Here is a 27,397-nt window from a genome sequence, read left to right on the forward strand (position 1 = left end):
TGTCTTATCAGATCACCATGGATTAAAGTTAGAATTCAACAACAATGCTACCCCCAGAAAGCCTACAAATTCATGGAAACTGAACAGTCAACTACTGAACCATACCTGGATTAAGGAAGAAATAAAGAAAGAAATTAAAGTCTTCCTGGAAGTCAATGAAAATAAAGAAACAACATACTTAAACTTATGGGACACTATGAAAGCAGTCCTAAGAGGAAAGTTCATAGCACTAAGTGCCCACTTAAAGAAAACAGAGAAGGCTCACATTGGAGACTTAACAGCCCACCTGAAAGCTCTAGAAAAAAAAGAAGCAGACTCACCTAGGAGGAGTAGAAGACTGGAAATAATCAAACTGAGGGCTGAAATCAACAAAATAGAAACACAGAAAACAATACAAAGAATCAATGAAACAAAAAGCTGGTTCCTGGAGAAAATCAACAAGATTGACAAACCCCTATCCAAACTAATCAAATGGCAGAGAGCGAATTTGCAAATTAATAAAATCAGAAATGAAAAGGGGGACATAACCACAGACACAGGGGAAATTCAGAGAATCATTAGATCTTACTACAAAAGCCTGTATGCCACAAAACTGGAAAATGTAAAGGAAATGGACACTTTTTTAGATAAATACCATATACCAAAGTTAAACCAGGACCAGGTGAACAATCTAAATAGACCTGTTAGTCACAAAGAATTAGAAGAGGTTATCAAAAACCTCCCTACCAAAAAAAGCCCAGGACCAGATGGTTTCAATGCGGAATTCTACCAGAACTTCCAAGAAGACCTAATACCTATACTCCTTAATGTATTTCACAATATAGAAACAGAAGAGGCATTGCCAAATTCCTTTTATGAAGCTACAGTTACTCTGATACCAAAACCGCACAAAGACTCAACAAAGAAAGAGAATTATAAACCAATCTCACTCTTGAACATCGATGCAAAAATCCTCAACAAAATACTGGCAAACCGAATCCAAGAACACATCAGAAAAATTATCCATTATGAACAAGTAGGCTTCATCCCAGGGATGCAGGGCTGGTTCAACATACGAAAATCTATCAATGTAATCCATCATATAAATAAACTGAAAGAAAAAATCATATGATCATTTCATTAGATGCTGAAAAAGCATTTGACAAAATTCAGCATCCCTTTATGATAAAAAGTCTTGGAGAGATTAGGGATACAAGGGTCATACCTAAATATAATAAAAGCTATATACAGCAAGCTGACAGCTAACATCAAATTAAATGGAGAGAAACTCAAAGCCATCCCACTAAACTCAGGAACACGACAAGGCTGTCCACTCTCGCCATACCTCTTCAATATAGTGCTTGAAGTTCTAGCAATAACAATAAGACAACATAAGGGGATCAAGCGGATTCGAATTGGAAAGAAAGAAGTGAAACTGTCATTATTTGCAGATGATATGATAGTGTACATAAGCGACCTTCAAAACTCCACCAAAGAACTTTTACAGCTGATAAACACCTTTAGTAATGTGGCAGGATACAAGATCAACTCCAAAAAATCAGTCGCCCTCTTATACACAAAGGATATGGAAGCAGAGAGGGAATCAGAGAAGCTTCACCTTTCACGATAACCACAAACAGCATAAAATATCTTGGGGTAACTCGAACCAAGGAAGTGAAAGATCTATTTGACAAGAACTTTAAAGCATTGAAGAAAGAAACTGAGGAGTATACCAAAAAATGGAAAGACCTCCCTTGCATTGGGAGGATCAACATAGTAAAAATGGCAATGCTACCAAAGGCAATTTATAGATTCAATGCAATCCCCATCAAGGGCACATCAAAATTCTTCACAGATCTTGAGAGGACAATAATCAACTTTATATGGAAAAACAAAAAACCCAGGATAGCCAAAACAATCCTATACAATAAAGGATCTTCTGGAGGCATTACCGTCCCTGACTTCAAACTCTATTACAGAGCTACAGTGATGAAAACAGTGTGGTACTGGCATAAAAACAGAGAAGTCGACCAATGGAATCGTATAGAAGACCCGAATTTTAACCCACAAACCTATGAACACCTCATTTTTGATAAAAGAGCCAAAAGTATATAATGGAAGAAAGAAAGCATCTTCAACAAATGGTGCTGGCATAACTGGATGTCAACCTGTAGAAGAATGAAAATAGACCCATATCTATCACCATGCACAAAACTCAAGTCCAGATGGATTAAAGACCTCACTATCAGTCAGAACACATTGAACCTAATAGAAGAGAAAGTGGGAAGTACCCTACAACAGATGGGCACAGGCGATCGCTTCCTATGTGTAACCCCAAAAGCACAGACATTAAGGGCAACATTGAATAAATGGGACCTACTAAAACTGAGAAGCTTCTGTAAAGCAAAGGACACTGTCAGCAAGACAAAAAAAGCAACCTACTGACTGGGAGAAGATCTTCACCAACCCTGCAACAGACAAAGGTCTGATCTCCAAAATATAAAGAGAACACAGGAAACAAGACTTTAAAATGCTAATTAACCCAATTAAAAAATGGGGCACTGAACTGATCAGAGAATTCTCAGCAGTGGAAGTTCAAATGGCCAAAAGACACTTAAGGTCATGCTCAACTTCCTTAGCGATCAGGGAAATGCAAATCAAAACAACTTTGAGATATCATCTTACACCTGTCAGAATGGCTAAAATAAAAAACTCCAATGATAGCATTTGCTGGAGAGGCTGTGGAGGAAGGGGCACCCTCATCCATTGCTGGCGGGAATGCAATCTTGTGCAACCACTTTGGAAATCTGTGTTTCGGTTTCTCAGGAAATTCGGGACCAACCTACCCCTGGACCCAGCAATACCACTCCTGGGAATATTCCCAAGAGATGCCCTATCATATGACAAAAGCATTTGTTCAACCATGTTCATAGCAGTATTATTTGTAATAGCCAGAACCTGGAAACAACCTAGATGCCCTTCAATGGAAGAATGGATGAAGAAAGTGTGGAATATCTACACATTAGAGTACTACGCTGCGGTAAAAAACAATGACTTCTCGAATTTTGCATGCAAATGGATGGAAATAGAAAACATTATTCTGAGTGAGGTAACCCAGACCCAAAAAGATGAATATGGGATGTACTCACTCATAATTGGTTTCTAGCCATAAATAAGGGTCACGGAGTCTACAATTGGTGATCCTAAAGAAGCTAAGTAAGAAGTTGAACCAAAGGAAAAACATATAGTTATCCTCTTGGCTATGGGAAGCAGACAAAATTGCTGGGGAGAAAATTGGGATCTTGGGGGTGGGGTGGGATGGGGGTAAGGGGAGATGGGGAGAGAAAAGGGAGAAGGGGAGGATGGGGGGAACTTGGGGAAAAAGGAAGATTGGGATAAAGGAAGGTAGGATAGGGGAGCACGGAAGCACAATTCTTAGTTAAGGGAACCACCTTAGAGTTGGCAAGAGACTTGAACCTAGAGTGGCTCCCAGGAGTACAAGCCGAGGTCCCCAGTTAGTTCCTTGGGCAGCTGAGGAGAGGGAACCGGAAATGACCCTAGCCTATAACAATACTGACGAATATCTTGGATATCATCATAGAACCTTCATCTGGTGATGGATGGAGATAGAGACAGAGACCCACACTGGAGCACTGGACTGAGCTCCCAAGGTCCCAATGAGGAGCAGAAGGAGGGAGAACATGAGCAAAGAAGTCGGGACCACGAGGGGTGAATCCACCCATTGAGACATTGGAGCTGATCTACTGGGAGCTCACCAAGGCCAGCTGGACTGTGACTGAAAAAGCATGGGTTAAAACTGGACTCTCTGAACATGGCGAACAATGAGGGCTGATGAGAAGCCAAGGACAAAGGCACGGGGTTTTGATCCTACTTAATGTGCTGGCTTTGTGGGAGCCTAGCCAGTTTGGATGTTCACCTTCCTAGATATGGACAGAGGGGGGAGGACCTAGGACTTACCACAGGTCAGGGAACCCTGACTGCTCTTTGGACTGTTGAGGGAGGGGGAGAGGAGTGAGAGGAGGGGGAGAACGATGGGAGGAGGGGGAGAAGGATGGGAGGAGGGGGAGGGAAATGGGAGGCTGGGAGGAGGTGGAAACTTGTTTTTTTTCTTCCTTTCCTCAATAAAAAAAAAAAAAGAGATAGTGATATATGAGCTTTCTACTTGGTTAATATAGTAGGCACTTGCATTTCATGTAATTGTGTCTAGTCTAAGATACATACTTCCACATGTGGCTTTTGTCCCACATAAAAACTGATAAATCCTGTGTCATTTCAATTTTACTTATTTGCATTGAGTACTGATATATGCATATATACTTATATACTGGTATATATGGATATGCATAGGATGCTCAATTAAACTGCACAAATGCATATTTATAGATGTGAGCGCTTGAATTATTTTTAAAAGACTTGATGAATGTGTGCTGCCTTATATGGGTAGGCTAAAGATCTTCAAACTTATTAAAATGGTATTTGTGGTCTATTAAGTGTTTTTAAAATTTTTTAATGTTATTTGTTTATTTAAAAACCATTCGTTGAAATTGAAGGACTAATGTTTCACAAAACTAAAATTTAATGTTTATACACATAGATTTTGATAAGAATTTTCTTCCAGAACACGATATAATGAAAAACACTGATTAGAATTTATTTCAATTAAGTAATGGTCATGGGAAAAATAAAAATTACATGGCATACAATACTTTATGTTAATCAAAATTCCTCTTAGCAATATATCTTAAAAATACTTATTAAAGTAAATCATCTCCAAAAGTATTCTTAACATATAAATAAAAATTCTAATAAATGCTCTTACTGAGCTGTAATACACGTAAAAGAGACAGATTTCGTTTCAAAGATCTTACTTTTAAATTTTCCTTTTCATGATTAGGATTTTGGGAGGGAGATAGAATCACAGCAGTCAGTCACATTGTAAACCTAAATATTTCTAAGTTCTTACCTCTTCCAATGAAAACTGTAGGAAAAACATTATTTTAAAACCAGCTGTCAGTAACTTCTCACCCTGCCGAAAGTCTCATCCCTGCTCAGGCAAAGTTCTGTGTCTTTAAAAATAAAGATTTCTGTTTAATATTGGCTCATACTTTTAAGAGGAAAAATTTGCAATTAGCAGTTGCTTAGAGTTACGAAAATATAACCAAATGGTGTAACTGTAAAACTAGCAGGTTACAGATCTAAATCAAAGCTACAAAAATATTTTACAACGACTAATCCACCTTCAGTTACAGCTATGTGCATCTATGGACTGTCTACAGCTACTTGGGCTTTTATATCCTGTACATAGTACCAAAGTAGTTTACAAGAAAGTGCAAGTTATAATTACCAAATTAAACCCAAATTCTTTTCTGCGCTTAGTGTAACTTTCATTTGAAGGGAAAAGCAACAACTCCAAAGGTCTATCTAGCTAAGCTTGCAACAGGGCAGGGCTGAGAGCTCTTACCTTTAGGGGTAGGTAACTTTAGCCAACTGGAAGGAGTGGCTAAGCCTCTGATTACATAGAGAGGATTGGACCTATAAGGGCGGGGTGTCTGTGCTCTCTGGCTTTCGGGACTCCAAAGAACGTGGAGGGGAGTGATCTGAAGTGGACTGAGAGCACTTTAAGATTAGGAGCCCAGAGCCTCAGCTCAGACCCTGATTCCTGTGAATTTCACTTAGATACCAACCATGTTCGCTGCCGCGGGCTCCCTGGTGGCCGCCATCTGGGCAGCGCTCCATCTCCGGACTCTCTTGCTGGCTGTTGTCACCTTTCTGTTCCTGGCTGACTACTTCAAAAGCCGGCGCCCCAAGAACTACCCGCCCGGTCCGCAACGCCTGCCCTTCATAGGCAACTTACTGCAGTTGGTCATGGAAAAGCCATACCTGGGGATGCAGCAGGTAGGAAGGTACAAGATTGTCTGGCTGTGAGCTGACCTAATCCTGAGCTAGTGGATCTGGCACTTCCTGGAACTAGGAGAGCAGGGGCAGGCAGGCAGGGTTCCAAGGTTCCTGTTCCTCATGGCTAAGCTCAGGACGCATAGTTAGATTCTAAACATGCACGTTTAAGAAATATGCAGCTAAGCAGCGCAGTTGCAGCGGATCTCTGTGAGTTTGAGGCCAGCCTGGTATACAGCACAGAGTTCCAGCACAGCCATGGCTACACAGAGAAGCCCTGTCTTAGGGTGAGGTATGGAGGGAAGGACTGAGGGACAAAGGGACAGATGGACAGAAGGGGGGGGGGGAGAGACGGGGGGGGGTAGAGAGAGAGAATATTTGGAGAATTTATTATCCTTCTATGACATACTTCTTAGGTTATGGTTCCATTTAGGTTAGAGAAAACAAAACACTGTGTGATTTGAATTCATTAGATAGTCCAGGTCTGTATTTAATAGTAAATGATAATAGAGACAGATATGTCCTCTGCTTTAAGAATTGAGTGTAAAGTCCAGGTCTCAGCTTTGTTGATTAAAGTGCTTCTCAAGAAGAAAAGAAATGAGGTGGAGGGGGTGGAGGGACATCTTCTACTCCTCTTGACTGAAGTTTGGTTTAGCTGTTAGATCTCTCTTACTGAGCCTTAGTTTTTACACATTCTTACTGACTGCTCACCTACTGATGTTATCAGTTACTAAGAAAGCCACAAGCAAGTGTCCAGGTCTCCTGGGAGAGTTTCTCCACTGTCCCTGCAGTTCTGGAAGCTCTCCCCCATTAAACTGGGAAGTTTGTTTTGTGTAAGCAGTAACATTTAAGATTGGCAGGTGCCATTTGATGACTTAACCATGTGGTTTTGTAATGTCCCTCCTTATCCAGAGTAAATTTGTTTTTCCTGAATTTTCTCTAATCTCTTACATGCTGCAACCTCCCCTTCGGTAAGTATGTGAAGGGCGTTTGCTTTTTAGTTCTTTTATTTTTATCTACACATAATACTAAAATTGCATCCATCTGGACTGCATATACTTGGGAAATTTATTATTCAAGTCTCATCGTTAATTGGGAGAGATAGAACATGTCTGTTTACAATTGACATGTAAGCATTGAAACTCAATGTTTTATTGTTTTGTGGTTTGTCTATTTGCTCTGTTTTCATTCTTTCATTTTTGGTTTCCTATCCTGCCACACGGGTTTCTTGGACACTCTCTGAGTAGATGCCTTTTTATTCATCTTCTCTCTTTACATCTCTACTTTTGTCCTCCCAGCATCTATTCTGCATTATTCAATGCACACATGCAGCTCATGAGAGTTTGCTAACAGCATTTTCCATGTGTAGTGCAGCAACTACAAACATGGGGGAGCCCTCTCCCCTGCATGATGCACTGCCCCAGGTGCTGTCCACACTCACTGAGACCCAAATCCCACACTTCCCTGCTCTTCAGTGTCAGTGCAGCTGGAACTCAAAGGCACAGGAGTCTGTTGTCTTTGCCCCTTACTCATCCTCCCATTGCTGTCTTTTTTCTGACCTTTCAAGTTCATCACTTCCTTTCTGACCTCAAGCACATTCTTCTTCCAACCTTCAGAGGAGACTGTAGCAGAAGGAAACCTCTTAGCTGTGCCCCTTCTCAGAATGCCTTTCCCCTCCCTCCCACACTGTCTTTCCCCTGATTGTAGACAACTAGGTTGAAGATCGGAGGGACTCACATTTTCAGATGTTCTCCTACTTCTTGCTGGCCTTTGTGGTTTACCTATAAGTATTAAAGATTTTTTGTTTTGTTTTGTTTGTTGTTTGTTTGTTGTTGTTGTTGTTTTGTTTGTCTACTTTCAAGAGATTCAATTTCCATATTGATTGTGGTGGTTTTGTATTTTTTCGGGCTTTATGCTGTTGGAATCTACATGACTTGCATTTTTCCAGACTAGGAAGTTTCCATCATTTTCCAAGTGTTTTCTCATCTACACATTCCTGTTTTCAGGACATAGGTGCACAGCCATGACATCTATGGTGCTGGATCTTGTTGTTTGCCATCGGCTTTCTCCGTGCTGTGCATGGGAGAGCTGCCTCTCCCCTCTGCACTGCTTCTCTGCCAAGCTCTGCTGTGCAGATCTCCACAGAGGCCATGGCAGCTTTCTCTCCTCAAATCGATGCCTATTCTGCTTATCTTTCTTTTCTCTGTTAAGATTTCCCACTATTTGGAATAATTTGATAATAGCCACTTTGAAATATTTATTTCTTCCCCTCTTTCCAACATCTGTGCCATCTCAACAAAGTTGAGGTTCTCTTGGGTCTTAGTGAATGAACTAAGCAATGTCAGACTGGACATTGTGTGTCATGTGCTGTAAACTGATGTACACACTAGGGCCATGCTCTACTTGTCCAGGTAGCTTTAAGGCTCCAGGGCCTCACTTTTGTGAGTGGCAACTCAAATGGAAATTTCAGAGTGTTCATTGTGAATCAGAATAACCCCAGTGTGTGCTTGGCACATTTGCCTCCTTAATGTTAGCAACATGAGCAAGAAGGAAGATGGCTCTAAACTGAAGGGCCTTATCAGTATAGTGCAGCTGCAACTCACTACAGGAGGCTAAATGCCAGCGATCTTCCAGTAATTGTCCCATAGGGAAGGAATGTCCTTATTGCTGCAAAAGAAGGGTGGGAAGCAGAATTCTCTCCCAGGCTTCTTTGGAGAGTCTTTTCACAGCAATTCTGCTGTAGAAGTCACAGTTTACCTCACAGGCTCAGCCCAGGAGAGGCACATAGCAAGTGACAGAATGACATCCATGAATCTCACCACTGTAACAACTTGATTGCCCCATTTGATGGTGTTCGACAATGGGACTTAGAAGCAAACAGTTAAAACAATCTCTGGCCTTTTGAGAATTACTTTTCTTGTATTTGGCCAAAACAAAGTAAATTTTGGTGTAGGTTTGCTTCTGGCAAATGCTATCATAAGTTACAAAAATAAAAAGACATGCTTTTATTTTATCTTTTCAGGGTAAAAATATTAGATCTATATCTTGCTACACAGTCATGTGAGGTTGGGTGATATGTCTGGTGTCAAAGAATTAGGTCATGGTGATACTGAGGCTGGAAACATCATGCCAATTCAATAATTTTTCATTAATTTATTTTGTAATACCTATGGGTTTACCATTTGATATCTATGTATAATCAAATGAGGTTAAATGATACAACTTAGGCATAATTAAATTTTAATTCTTGCCATGAGGAAAAATCCCCACAAACTGATGCATGGCTTTCCCTTTTGTGTTTATGCTCCCTTCATTCAGCCACCATGAAACGCAAACATGAATTCACATTAGCAATCATCTCTTAACATTCCATTTTCCACTGTTGAAGAAAGTGGTAATCTGATTTCCCCAGGTTGTTCAGTAGGGTAATGGCAAAATAAGTTCTTGAACCATACATGATTTGACTCAATACAAAAACTCAGTATGTATGTATATATATATATATATATATATATATATATATATATATATTCCTATAGAATAAAATTACCTTTAATAACTAGATATATTTCTTCACTGACTCATTCACTCAAGAGACACTAAACAAATGCTTAGCATGACATGCACAACACAGGACAATCTATGGTCCATTAAGTCTTATGTTCTGTCAATCATGTGATATCATATGAAATCTAGACGGATGGGCAGTTCTGGGGCTAGCCTTTAAAAGAATGATGCCACCAGTTGTGCTGTGCCTAGAAGGAATGTTTAACAAACATCTAGTGAAGATGGGATATTTTATATCCATTAAAGTGACATCATTTAAAACAGGATGAGGACAGTGAAGAAGGTGGCTCCTGTTGAGCACGTAGGGACTCTACTTCCGTCCATCTCATAGACTCTTAGCTTTCTCTGTAGTAGTTCACAGAACTATTACAAGAATATTACAGAAGTAAGAGAAAGTCTTGTCAGGCTGAAGTGGGCTGTGTTATACAACATAGATATTAGCATGTAATTCAAGCTAGCTGTAACAATGGGACCCCAACATACAATGGTCCTGAATATGCCTCTTATGATCGTTGTATGTATAAAATTACTCAGTAAATTCCAAGTCACTGTTAAGATGTCTTCTATGAGTTGAAGCTCATTCCATTTTCTTTCTTTTCCTTCTATTCATTTTTACATATTATCAGAGCAGACTCCTGAGAACCCAGGTCGATCTTTGCACATCAGCCAGGATTCTGTGACATGAATGCTGCATGAGCCCATCAGCACTGTCTCTGGGTTCTGCCCCTCCATCTTTTTGTTGCTTCTATTGTCAGAGCCCTCTTCTAAATCACATTCTAATATTTAAATAAACAGTTATTTTGCTATTGCTTCTGTTATCATAGCTATTTATACAAAAAAGCCATCAACAGATATTTTCATTTACTGTGAATTCCATACTTGCAGGCCATCGAGGTTGTTCAGTGGGTTAGGGCACTTGCTAAAAAACTTGGTAATCTGAATTTGATCACCTCACCCACATGGTGAGAGGCGAGAACAGACTCCCCAAAGATGTCCACTGACATACTCTTGTGCAACACCACCCTTCACGTACAAAATACACAAACACACAGACACACAAACACAGACACACACACACAATGAATGCAAAAATATGTTTTCCTTATTTTGTCTTACCTCCAGCAAACCCACACAGACACACCTTGGTCTTTACCCAGTGGCATACACATGTTCTGCCTGTCCTAGACTGCAGAATGAGGAGTTAGAAAATTTGCTTATTTACTGAAATATTTGTACTAAATTCTTCATACAGAGATACACACTATAATATCATCCACTCATTGATCCCTGTTAATGAATTTGTATTGGTGAATCCTATTCTTGAAGTTGAATAGCGTTTAGCACATTTCAAAGAAAAGAATATCAAATTCATTTCAACATACAAACATGTATCATTCACAGGGAAATAAAGACTTATCAATATGATTACCATTTGCTACACACATGTCTGAGCACACTCACCACTAACTGTTGAAATATGTTTCAGCTTGTGAAGAAGTATGGGAATGTTATCAGTCTGGATTTTGGAATCATGTCTTCAGTGATTGTAACCAGTCTGCCTTTAATCAAAGAAGCCTTTACTCACCTGGAAGAAAATTTTATGAGTCGCCCTCAATTTCCATTGCAAAATCTTGTCTTTAATGAAAATGGTAAGACTTTTATGTGTTGTCAGATATGCGTTGTAATTTTTAAGATACATAAAAGGCTCCCATGTGCCTTATGTATCCATAAGCCAATGCCTTCATGAAATGCCATCATTAATGGGTGCTGGGTACCACATTGCTTGAATGAAAGCACCCATAAGATGGTTTATAGTGTGTCCTAGTAGAGACCAGGTAAATCACATATTTGGAAAAACTAATTCTATATACTTTAATAGGAAGTAACCACAGCACCCAAACACAGCCAGAAACTGTGCTCACTTTCATTTTCCCATGTCACCCATAGGAAAATGGATGTGAGTCAGCTTTTTCTTTCTACCTCATCTTGCTTATAGCTGCTTATGCTATATCATTAAAGTAATGCAGATGTCTAGGCTCCTCGCCAACATTATAATTTGTTAGTATGAATATGCTATATTATTGTGAAATAAAGTCATCAGTTGAACACAGAATTTGAAATCTATTAATCCAACCAAACAGCATCTTAGGCCCTTTCCAATTACTCTTCAGGATAATTCTAGGTCAATTCACTTTGCTGTCTGTTGTAAGAACCAGAGTGCTAAACATCTGTCTTAGAGTTACTTTACTGTGATGAAATACCATGATCAAAGACACTTGGGGAGGAGAAGGTTTATTCGGCTATGCTCTCGTATACACTGTTCAGCCAAAATGATGTCAGGACAGAAAATCGGGGCAAAGACCCCGAAGCAGGAGCTGGCACAGAGGCCGTGGAGGAATACTGCTTTCTGTCTTGCTCCTCGTGCTTTATTCAGCCTGCTTTCTTATAGAAACCAGGAGCACCACCCAGGGTTAACAGCAACCACATGGGATGAACCCTCCCACACCAAACATACATTAACAAAATGCCCTACAGCCTTGCCTGTAGCCCTATCTTCTTATGTAGGCATTTTCTCAATTGAGGCTCCCCCCTGTAGAACAATTTTAACTTATGTGACATTGATACAAAACCAGTCAGCACAGTAAAAGTTAATGCCAGGGATTAAATAGTAAAGCAGTATCAATGCAGAAGGTGTTTAGTCAAAGATGTCTAACATTGTATGAAGATTCTGGAAAGTCTTCTCTGAGTAAATGATACTCATTTAATGACCTGAAAGAATAATAATTAGTCAAGGTGATATAATATCCTTGGAAAGACGAAAAGGAGAGATGTCTTGAGGAATGGAAAGACATCCAGTGTTGCAAGCATGGTATTCAAAGGACATAATTAAGCGCTCTTGGTACTTCTGACCTCCATCAGAAAGAGCACAATGCTGATTTTTATTCTAACAGCCAGGAAGACTTCTCAGTGGTTTCAAACAGAGGAGATCTTAGGATATCATATTGAGAGTGGAGCAAAGACATAAAGAAACTTGTTTTAGATATGAAGGGTGGAAGATTACACACTCCAGTTGCTAAACTAGATTATGAATTAGACCAGGGTGATGGCATTAAAGCCTTACAAATGCAAGTCCAGGCATGCCAAAAGGATATCAAAATGACCCCATGATCTAGATACCAGAAGATAAGGATGCTGAGAAAACTTCACTAGCAGTTTGATGGGTAACCTTGGTTGTCAACTTATCTGCATTTGAAATCAACCAAAATCTTCCAAATTGGGCAAACAAATGAGGAGTCTTGCTTCTTTGGAATTCTGAAGTGAGAAGACCTACCCTAAATCTGCATCACTGGAGATCAGAACAACCCCTCTAAATTTGGGCCACACCTTCTGCTGGTAGCCCACATAAAAGGACATGGAAAAAGGAAGCTTTTGCCGTTTGCTTTTCTTGCCCTCCCTTTCACTGGTAAGTTCAGCTATCCTGCTGATGAAGAATTCCTTCACTGGTATGAGAATATACTTTTTTAGGATTCCATTGTATGCAGAAGACTAGCTGAGATATTCAGACTCATAGATTGAACAATCATAGCATTATTGGCCTTTCCATTGACTACCTTATACAACAGTCTAATAAATACTGCTTTAATATCTCTAGATCCATTCTATCACTTCTAGTCCTTAAGAGCAGTGGTGCTCAACCTTGGGGCACCATGCCCTTGGCCATTGAACAACCCATTCAGATGGTCACTAGGTTGTTGGCTATATCAAATATTTACAATATGATTCAAAGCAGTAACCAAACTACAGTTGAAAACTAGCAACAAAAATAATTGTATGTTTGGGGGTCAGGACAACATGAGGAACTGTATTAAAGGGTTGCAGCATCAGAAAGTTGAGATTCACTGCTTAAGAGAACCACAACTTGTACAGATTGTGATAACGGGACTGGTTCCTGGCATTTTGCTTGGTATAGGTAATAAGACACAGAAACATATATGTGTGTGTATATATGTATGGATGTGATATATATATATATATATGTATGTATACACACACACATACATATTAAACCCAATGTGTAGATGCTTTGGTTTTGAGGAGAATTGGATTTCATCACCTCATTAATACCTAGTTACCTTGGTCATTAAAATTTTTACTTTGCCCATGCATCTCTTTTTTCTGCATATTGTAAGAGATCTGGCAATAAAATTTGTGTTTTTTTAAAATTATTAAAATTGATGAATATATTAAAAATACTGACAAAACAGTGATGCTGTAAGCCACCACCAGATGCTAGCCATTATGCTCCTTGCTTTCTGCTATTGTCTCTCTCTAGACAGCTGTCAAGTCCCTTATTGGCCCTTCTTCTTTACATCATACGTGTGACCATCCGTTTATCAGATAGTTTTAAATCAGAATCACAATGCCATAACACTGTATTGCTTCTTTCCAGGACTGATCTTCTCCAGTGGGCAGACATGGAAGGAGCAAAGAAGGTTCGCTCTGATGACTCTGAGGAACTTTGGGTTGGGAAAGAAGAGCTTAGAGCAGCGCATGCAGGAGGAAGCTCAGCACCTTGTAGGGGTCATAAAAGAGGAGGAAGGTGGGCATTCCACAGGGCAGGAGTGGGAGGCTTGGCCCTTTTACTCATTGAACAGAATCCACCTAAGTATCAAAGTGCTTGTCCTGGACTGTGCACTGTGCTGAGCACTGAGCATTGAACAGTGAACATGTAGCCATGACCTTGCCCCAGAGTTTGCAGCTAATCACACAAATGGTCATTAGATTCGCTGCTGTCTTAAGGCCTGGTCACCTGTCTGGCTTCCCAGATATGAACAGATTCTTTAGTGCATGTTAAACCTCAGATCAAGTTAATCCAGAGCCTCTTACATAGCTCTCTATTATGTATGTTTCTCTGTCATGTGGAATTAACAAACCAATATCTTCAAAAGATGCATCTTTTTCTTGATCTACCTCCAGGACAGCCTTTCAACCCTCACTTCAAGATCAACAATGCTGTTTCCAATATCATTTGCTCCATCACCTTTGGTGAGCGTTATGAGTACAATGACAGTCAGTTTCAGGAGCTGCTGAGGTTACTGGATGAGGCCATGTATTTGAATTTCACAAAGATGGTCCGGGTAGGTATTCTAGTTTCTTTTATATTGGGAGAAAATTGCACTGGGGCTAATTCAAGCACAAATAGGTTTTATCTTTTTCATTTTAGAAGTGGAAGCAAACTTTTCTGGCAAAAATATTAAATTATACATATATATATACACACACACACATACACACGCACACACACACACACATATATATATATATATATAACATAATTAAAACCATTGATAGTTCACTAACACATCTCTGTTGAAATGAAAATGTGAAGGCTACTATGTAATTTGCTATGATGACAAAATTATTTAAGATGAGCCAGAAAAAGCAAATAAGTGAGATAAAAGGAGGAGAGCAGAAAACGGAGAAAAAGATGAGAAGCAAGGTTCAAAAATGAGGAAGTGTAAAGAAATGTTATGAAGGAGAAGAGAAAAATATAAGCAGCTTAAGGGAGGCATCAAATATATTGCTCAGTAGTGAAAAAGTTGAGAAATAAAATTTAATAAATATAAGAAAAGATTCACAACTTTTGCAAAACTATAACTCCTGCCTTCAGAAATTCAGGGCTTCCTGAGTATCAATCCCCATGCTCCAGGAATACCCTACTGCATGTCACATACATACCTGGAAAATCAGAGTTTCTAAGTTCTAGAGCAATGAAACACAGAAGGTTAGCGCCATGATCCATCCCATAATCTTAGACTCAGAAATATCAAATTCCGGGGTTAATTTCTAGTTGATAAGCTCAATTTGTAGCCACTGCAGGCGGCTTATCTATGATTCCCAGCTTGTTCTCAGTTCCTGCCGCCTTCATCTTTTGACCCTTCAGTGTCTTTAATGACATTAGAATCAGAATTAGGACAGCTACTGAATGTTATATCAGTGTATGTCTTAGAGTGAAATGAATTTGACCAGTGAGAAGTGGTCAGAGACTACCGTATGTCCACCAATGGGTCTGAAGAAAAATAACAGTCCAGATTTTCCCACAGTTCCAGTAGAAGATCAAGAGGAAAAGTCTACACTATCTTGAAACAGAAAGTGACTTTATATTGTCTCCATGATCATGTTCTTCTCCCTAATTAGTTGTATAATATTTTCCCATGGATGATGAAACATCTTCCTGGATCACACCAAACAACACTGGCTACCTGGAGACAACTGAAATCATATATTTCTGATATAGTTGAAAATCACCGCAGAGACTGGAACCCTGATGAGCCGAGAGACTTCATTGATGCTTTCCTCACGGAAATGACAAAGGTGGGGAAGACAATGCCTGTGTCTTCTTACAGAAATGGTGGTGTTGAATAGCTTCCAATTGATTGAGAAGCAGGCTAGCCCAAAGGTAGGGATTTAGCATAGCAGAGATTTATTCTCTCATAGTTCTGTAATCCTGCCAACCAGGCAGCCAACTTTGGGAAACAATAGAAACATCATTGCCTTGTGTCTCCCATCTCCTAGGGGACACTGATGTTTGTTGCTGTGGTTCCCTGATCCATCTTCAGTGCCGATATTATATCACCATTTCCTTTCTGATCTTTTTACATCTCATTTCTCCTGTTCTAACCCTGGAGGCCCCTCTCATAAAGATAACTCAGGATAACCTTTCCTCCTGAAATGGATCATATTTTGAAGATCTATTTTTGTGCATTGAGTAGCATGCCATGGTGGCAAAGATGACAAGATGAAAATCTCTGTAGATCCTTCCTTAATCTAACTTTTTAAGGAAAACACAGGAGTGTAGTGATGAGGCAAGCAGGCCTGCTTTTATTCCCACCCGGCTCCCACATGACTAGCTTAGCCCCAGAATAATTACACAGAAACTGTATTCATTTAAACATTGCCTGGCCCATTAGTTGCAGCCTCTTACTGGCTAATTCTCACATCATGCTGTAACTCATATTTAGTAATTTGTGTAGCACCACGAGGTGGTGGCTTACTGGGAAAGATCCTAACTAACCTGCGTCCATCTCGGGTCAGAAACTCATGGTATCTGCCTCATTGCCTTCTTCCCAGCATTTTGTTCTGTCTACTCGGCCCACTGAATTTTCTGCCCTATTTCTTCCCCTATTAAAGAAAGGCCAAGGCAGTTTCTTTATTAACCAATGAAAGTAACACATAGAAAGAAAACACTCCTACATCACAGGAGTAATCTTTTATAAATGTATGGTAATTTAACATTGGTTTGTTGGGGGTTTTTAGAAATTAAGGGTTCGCTACCGTTAATTTGGCTAGAGGTTCTGGAAATGCCCAGATTCTTCCTTATAATTTCCTTCCTTGGTCCTTCTCCCATATCTGAAAAAGATAGATGTGAAATATAAGTAGCAGTTAAATTTCAGAGCTTTATTTCATTATACATTGGTCCAGGACTGGTTACCCTCCCCAACTCAAACCACATTGCAACATACAAACTTCAGCTAAGTAAGTGGTAGAGTTTATAATTCATATAGACACACTGGACTCCATATGAACACTATTCCATAATAGACCAAGGCAAGAAGAAACTGTGAAAACATATTAGTGAACTTTGGATCCGTGTGATAACATTATATTTCAGCACAAAGAGAATAAAGCAAAAATGTTGTCGGGTCAAGTTTCAAAACATTTCAATTCATCAAAGTGAGCGGGAAAGCAGCTCAGCTCCTGGGGCAGAAAGCTATGGTGGAGACATCACAGTGCATTAGGAAACTGCAAGCAAGGAAGGAACCATGGGTTGGGTGTAACTCTAGGAGCTACCATCCTTCCCATCAGCTGGATGCTGTCTTACTATTTCTAAGAACTTCCCCAAATACTACCAGTGCAAGGAACCAGTATTTAAAACATGAACCTGTGGGGGAACATCTTGAATTCAAATCACACTGTAAAATGTAGAATCCTATTAATCCGAGTAGGCCTCTGGCAAATACATACCACTGAATCTGTCATAGAAGCATCAATTCACTGGGTTATGGGCTCCTCTTCTGCCTGGGTCACAGTGTGTTTGTGTGTGTGTGTGTGTGTGTGTGTGTGTGTGTGTGTGTGTGTGTGTATTATCTTTTCTCTTATTTCATCTTCCTGGTATAATATTGATTTAAACAAATTTATGCCTGGAGGAGGAGGTAAATCCTTTACCATTTGAATGAAGTACAGGTACTAGAACAACATTATTAAGAGCAATATTAACAAACTGATGTTTCTAGAGGAAGTGAGAAAGGTGATGTTTGTGATAAAGTACTAGTGATGGAATCAGTGCGGTTTTGACCTTGCAAGATGATGCAGATTGGAGAATCATGAACACAGAAAATTGATAGTCATCTTTCTGGTATCAGCAAAGTCGGCTGTTGAATATCAAAGACAGCCTCATTCTGAATGACTTATTGTAATTCATTCTCAGTGTATCAGTGTTACAAGACAGTCAAAAATCTTATTATTGAACCAATACACACTGTCTTTGCTAGCACCCCGACAAAACTACTACAAGTTTCAATGAAGAAAACCTCATCTGCAGCACTCTAGACCTCTTCCTTGCTGGAACAGAGACAACATCCACGACCCTGCGCTGGGCTCTGCTTTACATGGCTCTCTACCCAGAAATCCAAGGTGAGATGTGATGACAGCATCTAACCAAGGCAGAATAGGTTCAGAAGACAGGATGGGGGAGTGGGAGGAGGAGGAGCATATGTGAGGTGATGTGCACTTGGGAAACAGCACATCCATCACATGTTCTATGAGGACTATGATTGTTTCAAGAGTGCAGATATTACAGTCTGTACCTTCAACAAGCTTGGAGTTCAGGAGAAAAGAGAGATGTCAGTTTACATTGTGGTATGTATTAGCAAAGAGTGGATTACCATACAACATTGATTCACACCCTTCTTCCATTTTTTCTTTTTTTCTTGATTTTTATTGAACTCTACATTTTTTTCTGCTCCCCTCCCTGCCTCTCCCTTCCCCCTTCAATGCTCCCCCAAGTTCCCCATGCTCCCAATTTACTCAGGAGATTCTACTTCCCATGTAGATTAGATCTACATAAATCTCTTTCAATGTCTTCATTGTTGTCTAAGTTCTCTGGGATTGTGGTTTTCTTTGTTTATGCCACTTGACCAAATGGATAAGGAAAATGTGGTACATTTTCACAATGGACAGAAAAAAAAATAACAACATCTTGAATTTTGCAAAAAAAAATGGATGGAGCTAGAAAGCATTATTTTGAGTAAGGTAACCCATACACAGAAAGACAATTGTCACATGTACTCACTCATAGGAGGTTTTTAAACATAAAGCAAAGAAAACCATCCTTCCTTTTTTTATTATCTAAAATGCCTTTCTGAATGAAAGGTGAATTTTAAAGAAATCTTACAGCCTACTGAATCACTGTTCAGGCTCATCTCTAAACCAATATTCCAGAATATCAGTATAGTTTCTAAAATCATTTTGAATTATATTTTTAATTTGGTCTGTGTATGTGTACACTTGCATGCTCTCTTCTCCTGTGTACATGATGAGATCAAAAATCAATTTACAGAAGTTGGCCATTCCCATAATGTGGGTTCCTAAGGTAATTGCATTATCATCAGATTTCGTTATAAGTGCTAAATCAGCTCATCATCAAATATATTAATTAATAGTCATTTAATTCATGTTCATTTTGAAGTATTAACAGCATTGAACAGTTGGAAGCATCCAGGATACCAATGGGCCATGAGTAACGTTTAGTACAGAAGTTCAGCCCTCAAGGAAAACATCTTGATGCATGAATATGGAAGCCAAAGGTTCTAGAGACTTAACGATACAAATTCTCTAGAGTAGTTCAATTTGTAGACATAGAAGGGAGAATACAAGAGGAATAAACAAAGAATTATGAAGACGTAATTTTTTTTTTGCAAGATCCACTGGTCCTGCCATTACTTACACAACAACGTAGATAAATGTGTTGTTTCAACTTTGGCACAGTAGCTGCTCCTCAATCTACTGCCTTTACAGCCAGCAGCTGCAATTCAGTTACCTTCTTGCTTCTATGTCGGTAGCCCAGCCACTCAGGGCACAGCCTACAGAAATTCTGTTCCCACCGTCACAAGCTAGGCCACTGCTGCTAAAGGTAGCTTTAACTACATCTCTATCATTCTATTTAGAAGTAAAACTCGAGCATATTGATATGCATAATATAGATACAGATTATATATATATATAGTATGTATTAATATAATTGTGATATCCTGTTAGCTCAGAGAGGGTGAATAGTAATTAGCTTACCTTCCCTCATAGCTAGTGTCTCCCAAAAGCTCATCCTTCTACTTCACGAAAATAAAAATGCCACACAAAACCCCTCCCAAATACTTCTGGTGCATGTCTCTATCTCTTTGAGATGCCCGCTGATGATCTACTATTACATTCCTGTTAACTAGTTGTTAACTCAGCCTCCTGACCTCAGGTTTATTTTATTTAATTAACACTAATGCAAACTCTGGATTCACAGTATCTCAAATAGCCCTCAACATATGTTTAGAATTTTATCAATGCACAATTAAATATTGGTTGATGAGCTATGATTATCAGTCCACATCATTGATCAAAATGCTTAAGAGAGTGTTGAAAATTCAAGATGATCATGGACTCAAATTTGCCCTAACTCAAAATCATCATAGTTATGGAGATCTGATTTACATTATATGAAATTTATTTCCATTTAATTCTTTTATATATACAGTAGTGCCAATGTTAGACTTTATATCTCTCAGGAGAAAGAACCATGCTGGACCTAGTAAAGGACCTAGACTTCCAAATTCATTTCACCTTGTGGCAGTGGTTAGCTCAGATGAGGCTTGCAGACTCTGCAGTGGCTCCCATGAGAACCTCCTTTGCACCCCAGGGAGGGAACTGGAGAAAGAAGGGGACATTGTCTCTACAAGCTTTGTCCCAAAGATGAAACACCATGTCTGCTTATGTTTTAGTTCTGTCACATTTGCTCTTTTAGGAATCTTGGAAATGACTTCTTTAGCTAAGAAGCAGGTAAACAGCTGAGTCTCTTCTGCTCTAAGATAGTGATGATATTGAGAGGAAGCATTTACCAATTATTTTAATTATTATAGCGATGTAAACCTCAAAATGCACTTTTGATAAGGTTTATTTCCTCTCAATTATTATATGAAGAAACCAACGCTCATAAAATATTGCTAGTTTGACCATCAAAGCTGCCCAGAAACGCATTGCAATTCACTGCCCATGACAGCAAATATTCTTGAGAAATTAGTCTGCAGATACGCAGTGGTCTCAGTGCTTGTGTCCTCCCTATGGACTCATTGAAACTTAGTTACCAGTGTGATGGTGTGAGGAGGTGATTACTTGTTAGGAAGGGAATTTGTGCTTAAGAAAGAAGAGCAAGATGGCTTTTCTTCACATTATGGCATGATGATACAACAAAGATTCTCCAACTATGACAGAGGAAATTGATTCTTACAAGACAAGAAATCTGTTGATGACCTGATCTTAGTATTTCTTTTTTTAAAATATTTATTTATTTATTATGTATACAATATTCTGTTTTTGTGTATGCCAGAAGAGGGCACCAGACCCCACTACAGATGGTTGTGAGCCACCATGTGGTTGCTGGGAATTGAACTCAGGACCTTTGGAAGAGCAGGCAATGCTCTTAACCTCTGAGCCATCTCTCCAGCCCCAGATCTTAGTATTTCTAGACTCTTCATGTAGATAAAACCAAAGTGTATTGGTGAGAATCTATTCAGTAAAAAGTATTTATTTATAAAAGTCTGAATAGACACTGATAGGAGTTCAGCCATAGCCATCCTGATTAGTCACTTCAGGATATATAGAAATTCATACTTATGCTGTAGGCTTTAAGAAAGTTATAGAGTTTACACTTTTCTAAATCAGGTTTTCTAAGGGGTAGAGAACTTTTATTTCCTCACAATCAGGACACTAGATGAAATAAAAGCATATTTGTTTTGAAAAACATCTTTCTCTATCTTTAGAAGAAAACAAAAAAGTTTAAAGCTTAATGGTGCCTCCTGTTTCCTTGAAGCAAAAGTCCAGGCTGAAATTGACAGAGTGATTGGCCAGGAGAAGCAGCCCAGCCTGGCTGACCGAGACTCCATGCCCTACACCAATGCTGTTGTCCATGAAGTGCAGAGGATGGGAAATATCATCCCTCTAAATGTTCCCAGGAAAGTGACAGTGGACACTAAGCTGGCGGGATTCCATCTGCCCAAGGTAAGTAGGCTAAGGAATAGAAGTTTGTTAACCACCAACCCTCTGTGTGTCTAGTCCATACGTTATTTGAGTCTTTGCTGCCTTCCCTAGGGCTCCATACTTCATACCAATTTGAGTGCACTGCACAAGGACCCCAACAAATGGGCCACCCCAGATGTCTTCAATCCGGAGCACTTTTTGGAGAATGGAGAATTTAAGAAGAGAGAATCCTTTCTGCCATTCTCAATGGGTGAGTTGTGATGAGCAGGAGGGGTTTCAGAGCTCTACTTTATCCCTTCTCTTCTTTCTGGAATCCGTACAGTTGGACCTTCCCATATATCTCCATTTTGCAGCTGGTTTCAGTCAGTACCCACATACACACACAGGTACAGTGTCAATCCCCCCTTGCTTCTCATGGAAATTTTAACTTTCTTTGTTTTGTTTTCTACCTCACTGACAACAGAGACCTAAAGCCTGCCTATTGCTCAGAGCAACCAAGCTGAATTCCTGCCATTGTGTACACACTTTGTGTGCCACAAGATCTTTTTAAGGGATGGCTCCTGACAATGAAGAGGGATGAATTTTGGGGTTTTTAATTGTTAGATAGCTTTAACTGGCGTTTGCTTAGGTGAATAGGCTTCTATCCCATGAAAAATCCCTGAATAGGTCTTATCTTTCTAAATTCAACCCCCTTTGTTAAATGTCCTTAGTACATGCATCTGCTACACCACCTAACACGCAGGAAAGGAAATGCAGTAATGACTTTTTCCCTTGTGCGTGCTGCCAGGCAAGTTATTAAAGACTTCAGTGGCAGTGGTGTGGAATCAATAACCAAATGTTCTGATACATTCTAGACATTGGTTTTTATATGTAATTTGGCAGTTCTTTAATTTCACAATTGTGTTTTAAGCTTTAACCTAAAATAAAAAAGAACCTGAGAACAGGAAAGTGTGGGACAGGAGATGAAGCAGAGCTGCCCCTTGGAGCATGCGTCCAACTGCAGCCTTCCAAGCTGCAATCAGTGAGCACTGCAGAGAAAAGGACACAGACCTAGACAAATGTGCTTCTCCCAGAGCACAGTGTCCACCAGGTTTTCTCACACAGAAGCTTGTGTTTCCTAACACTGTCTGCAGACGGTGCCTAAATGCTGCAATAAGGCACACTGAAATGCTTAATATGATCATTAAATTTTGCCTGATTATCTAATGCAGTGTCACATCTCATGATGCAGAGGCTCAGAACAGGAGGAGACTGCGTTGGCCTGTGCAGCTACTGTTGATCCAGAGCTGGTGTTTCTTGGGGCTGGGCTGCCCTGGGTTTGTTCTGACCTCTTTGTCTTTCCATCTGGGAATGTCTATCCCTTTGCTCACTGTTCACAACTCACTTTAATAAGAAAGCTGATGAGATACAGAGACTTTGTCCATTATTCCTGTTTATAAAAATTGTAATATAATATATAATATAAAATTATAAAAACAAAACCTCAGACACATATTTCACTTATTCTACTTCTCTAACTCAATGAGTCAGGTCAATGAAATACTGAAAGGCTAGGAATTTTTTTCTTTTTGTATTGAAAATAAATGCCTTGTGTGATAATTCTTAGGACTATGGTGAGAAGAGTGAGAATAGACAACATGCCTTCCCCAGGAAGATGTTCCTCCAGGCCCATTGCTTCCCATGAACATGCCTTCCCCTCACTATAGGGCAAAATCCTCTTCCCATAGAGGCCTCTTGCCTCACTCAGTTTAAAGAATTCTCCCATCTATACCAGTTGTAAAATAAAGTAGCAACACAGAGAGACCCACCGGGGCTGTTATTAAGAATGTTATCACTTACTCTAAACTACACACGTCATTTAGCAGTCCAATTGTGTCAGATAATCACCACAGCAATACAGTTATTGATACTCAGGAAAAAAAGGAATAAATGTTTACTTTCACCCCATAAACAGATTCCATAAAGGAGAGAAGAGTGTCCTTTCTTTTTCAAGATCACATTTCCCAAGAACTGACAGAACAGGGTCTTATGCTCTTATTTGTAGTTTAGTTCTCTTTGTGATACATCCAGACCGTGACTTGTCCCCAGAGTTATGGGCCCATCCATTTGAAGATTTCCCACATTCTTGTCCTTTCTATCAGTTAGCATCACAAACTGCATCATTTAATAAGAACCTGTTACTACTCATGGGTTTCCACGTGAGGTCAGTGGCTTAGAGAATCTTTGCTCCCCTGCTTTCCATCTCATCCTGTGCTCTGATTGGTGGTGATCAAGATCTCTAGAGACAGAATAGAGGACAGATCAGTGATTAGTCCAACCTGGGAATTGTCACTCCATAAGTGACACTGTAAGCATCATGACCAGGGGTTTCGTATTGCATTCTACATTATTATTTGATAAAAAGAACCGGAACTTATGGAAAATGACAAAATTTAGTCTTGGAGAAGGAAAACCCATATGTTTGGAATACCCTGTTATTCAAATTCAGGAAACATCAGCTTGAGTGAGGAAGTCTGAAATGTTTGGGGTTTTTAAAACAAGTGCTGGTTAGCAATGGGCTGTAACACTTACTGGTAAACCTGAGTGATTATATATAGAGGGGGCGCGTAGCACTGGAATGTCAACACAGGGCGTGGGATAAGAGCACTGGTTGCTCTTCCAGAGGACCAAGGTTTAATTCCCAGTACCCACATGGCAGCTCACAACCATCGAAGGGATCTGTCCCCTTCTTCTTGGTACAATGGGTGCTACACACATGTGGTGAAGAGACAAACGTGCAGACAAAACATTCACATACATAAAATAAAAATAAAGGTTAGTTTTTTTAAGAACTGAAATGTATATACATGAGAGATGTGATAGATTTTCTAATGTCAAAATCGGGAGCCAGATGCAAAATTTCGAAGCAATACCAATAGGAACAAGCAGATGAAGATTAATTTATTAACATTGTCAAAATAAGTTTGCATACAAAAATTAAAGCACTGATTAGTGAAGAATGTGGTAGACTCTACCATCATCAAATGTTCCGCAACAATAAAATCTCAAAATCACTCGCCAGCAGAGGTTAGAAGAGAACCCCATGCAACGTAAGTGACATCTGAACAACATGGCAGATGCTCATGGCCCCAGTCTTCCCATTAGGAAAGCAAGGAGCTACTTAGAAAACCATATTCTACCTCTTTAAAAAACTAAAACAAAAACACTTGAAAGATATGAAAAAGTTGGGGAATCAGGCCCAAGTGAAGAGGACAAAAGAGACAGCACAGCTATGCCTAGCCTGTGACATCAATGTTTCCTATGATGCTTCAGGGGAGTAAAGGGACAGACAGCTGCCTGACACACGTTCCGGTTTGTAGACATGAGTCCTGAGCTTATATAAGAAAGGCAGGAAGAAGCATGTGCACTCTGGGCCACCACAGTTTGTCACACTGAATCTTGCTGGTCATTATCTCAGTTCTGGTCACACGGGACATTAGCATTCAGAAAACGACCACCTCTAGGGATGGAGCAATTTGCACTTGGTGCTGAGCAAATCTCGATTGTTCCTGGAGACATTTTCTTTACAGGATGGGGACCTCTGAGAGCAGAGATTCTAGAATGGACGCTAAGCTGTTGTCCTCTATGAGATCAAAGGTCCTGCACCTGTCATTCAATAGAACATACAATGCTCTGCTGCTCTTGGATGCTCTAATAGAATGACTGAAGACTTCTGGGCACAACTTCAGGGCTTTGCAGGAGAATCGCGAGCTGTTCTTAATTTAATAGCTGTACCTTAAATCCTCCTGTCTCAGCATCTTCATCCTTGAGAGGGATGATGATGGTGAGGGGTAGATGTGTACTCAGTAAATGATGGACATGCCTGTCTGTAGGGTTCAGCAGGAATCTGATTCAATGTTTGAGACAGGAGACAGGTACAAAATGAATAAAGAGATGTCTTCTACTTGTCCATCATGGATGAGCACACTTCATTAACAGCTAGAACCTTTGCAAGGGAAGCCTGTATGTCTCTGACTTTCATGTTACAGACTCAGTTGTGACACCTTCTTATATTGTGGAATTTTTTTTATTCCCTATGTTTTATTTTATTTACATATGTGTAAATGTGTTCTGTGTGTACATAACATGTACGTGTGTGATGGAGCCTGTGGAGGCCTGATAGGGGCATTGAATCTTGAGTTTCAGGTGCTTGTTCACCTCCTGATGTGGATACTGAGATCTGAACTCCAGTGCTCTGATAGAGTAATAAATAATATTAATCATTAAGCTATCTCTTCGTCAAAAGGGTTGTATAGCAGTCCATGATTTGGTTACTAAGCCATTGTGTGGTACATCCAATTCAGGTGTCTCGTTCACAGTACAGGATGCCAGCTTCCAGAACTGCACTAGGGTTGCAGAAAGGATGCATTTTTTTTTACTTTATCAATAATACCAATAAAAATTCCCACTTTCTCCCCTCCTCCAGCTTCTCCTCTGCCACCCCAATCCCTTTGATCCTGGAGTTCCAATTTCACTGGAACATTCCACATTCAGACACATATGAGACATAAACAGCTGGACACAAAGCCCAGTGACAGTTCAAAATTTACAAAGGAAAATGAAATGCCAGTCCCTGTGGTCACTAGTGCCAACTAAGAAAGTTTCTCGTCTTCTGTTTCATTTCCTGCAGGAAAGCGAGCTTGCCTCGGAGAACAATTGGCCAGGTCTGAACTCTTTATCTTCTTCACTGCTCTCGTACAAAACTTTACTTTCAAGCCACCAGTCAATGAGAAGCTGAGCCTAAAGTCTAGAATTGGCATTCCCATTTCCCCAGTCAGCTACCATCTCTGCGCTGTCCCTAGACTGTGAAGTCAGAGACAGAACGAGAAAGAAGAAGAAAAACCGAGTAATCCTCTGAGCCACTGGGGCCAATCATATGTGAAGGAAGAGAAGAAAGGTGACCAGGGAAGCATGGGAAGATTAGGCCACAGTTATTGGATCCACGTCCTGAACTGCTGTGTTCTCTAAATTGGTGGTGGATACGTCACTTATAAAATTTTTAAATAAGAGTTGCAAAGAGAATAATAGCTCCTCCTATAAAGAAAGTGTCATAAATATGAAAGGTGGGTTAGAAACAGCATGGAAATCATTAAAGTCATATCATAAATTGTACCTTCAGTTCGCTTCCTGCCTCCTTCATAAATGTGCACTTGCTTCTAGATGTTAAATTGTTTCTTGTGAAACTGGTGCAGAGATCTTTTCCCCATCTCATAGCCTGTGGAGGCTTGCTGAGAACAGAACTAATAGACACCTAGTTGTGGAAGGATGTGGTAAGAGGTCATTTTCTTAGCTGTCAGTGGACTCTCCAAAACTAAAGAGAGCACAGGGCTGTCCTAAAACTTTAAGATGTCCGTGCTCAAGATGAGACCAAATTTTACTTGGGCAAAAGACCTGCTTCTGTGCACAAAGTGAAAACATTTCCCAAAATGATTCTTATATACTCAAGTGCCCCCACAGTACCAGTTAATGCTAATAAATTTATAGGCTGGCTTCGGTCTACAATCTGGAATAAGTAACTTATCAGATATTGCTCCATGGAGTGGTGAGAGACATGTGGTCTTGTTCATATGTTCACCCAGGCACACAGTTAATTTTTTTA

At 39.8% G+C, this 27,397-nt stretch overlaps 1 protein-coding gene across 2 annotated transcripts; it reads left to right on the forward strand.

The window, feature by feature from the left end:
• The first annotated feature begins 5,549 nt into the window (after window positions 1-5,549).
• On the forward strand, window positions 5,550-26,916 carry LOC121448212 (cytochrome P450 2J4-like). 2 transcript variants are annotated; one of them, XM_041652035.1, is made up of 9 exons: window positions 5,554-5,895; window positions 10,946-11,108; window positions 13,910-14,059; window positions 14,437-14,597; window positions 15,658-15,834; window positions 18,012-18,153; window positions 21,593-21,780; window positions 21,871-22,009; window positions 26,429-26,916. In XM_041652035.1, exons 1-9 carry the CDS (start codon window positions 5,686-5,688, stop codon window positions 26,605-26,607), a joined length of 1,509 nt encoding a protein of 502 aa, XP_041507969.1. In that variant the 5' UTR covers window positions 5,554-5,685; the 3' UTR covers window positions 26,608-26,916. The 2 variants fall into 2 exon arrangements, with proteins under 2 accessions (XP_041507970.1, XP_041507969.1); XM_041652036.1 differs by lacking the exon at window positions 21,871-22,009 and having other exon boundaries at window positions 5,550-5,895.
• The last annotated feature ends 481 nt before the right edge of the window (window positions 26,917-27,397 follow it).

The sequence above is a fragment of the Microtus oregoni genome, unplaced genomic scaffold (genome assembly GCF_018167655.1).
Source record: "Microtus oregoni isolate MIOR12 unplaced genomic scaffold, Mior012 000005F_ref0000423, whole genome shotgun sequence".
NCBI classification, from domain to species: Eukaryota; Metazoa; Chordata; class Mammalia; order Rodentia; family Cricetidae; genus Microtus; species Microtus oregoni.

What these genes read in the sequence shown, in the direction of transcription:
- LOC121448212 (XM_041652035.1), top strand. Translation starts at nt 5,686, where the DNA reads ATGTTCGCTGCCGCGGGCTCCCTGGTGGCCGCCATCTGGGCAGCGCTC. An exon ending in CATACCTGGGGATGCAGCAG is followed by an intron (nt 5,896 to 10,945) that starts GTAGGAAGGTAC and finishes AATATGTTTCAG; the next exon opens with CTTGTGAAGAAGTATGGGAA. An exon ending in CGGGATTCCATCTGCCCAAG is followed by an intron (nt 21,781 to 21,870) that starts GTAAGTAGGCTA and finishes TGCCTTCCCTAG; the next exon opens with GGCTCCATACTTCATACCAA.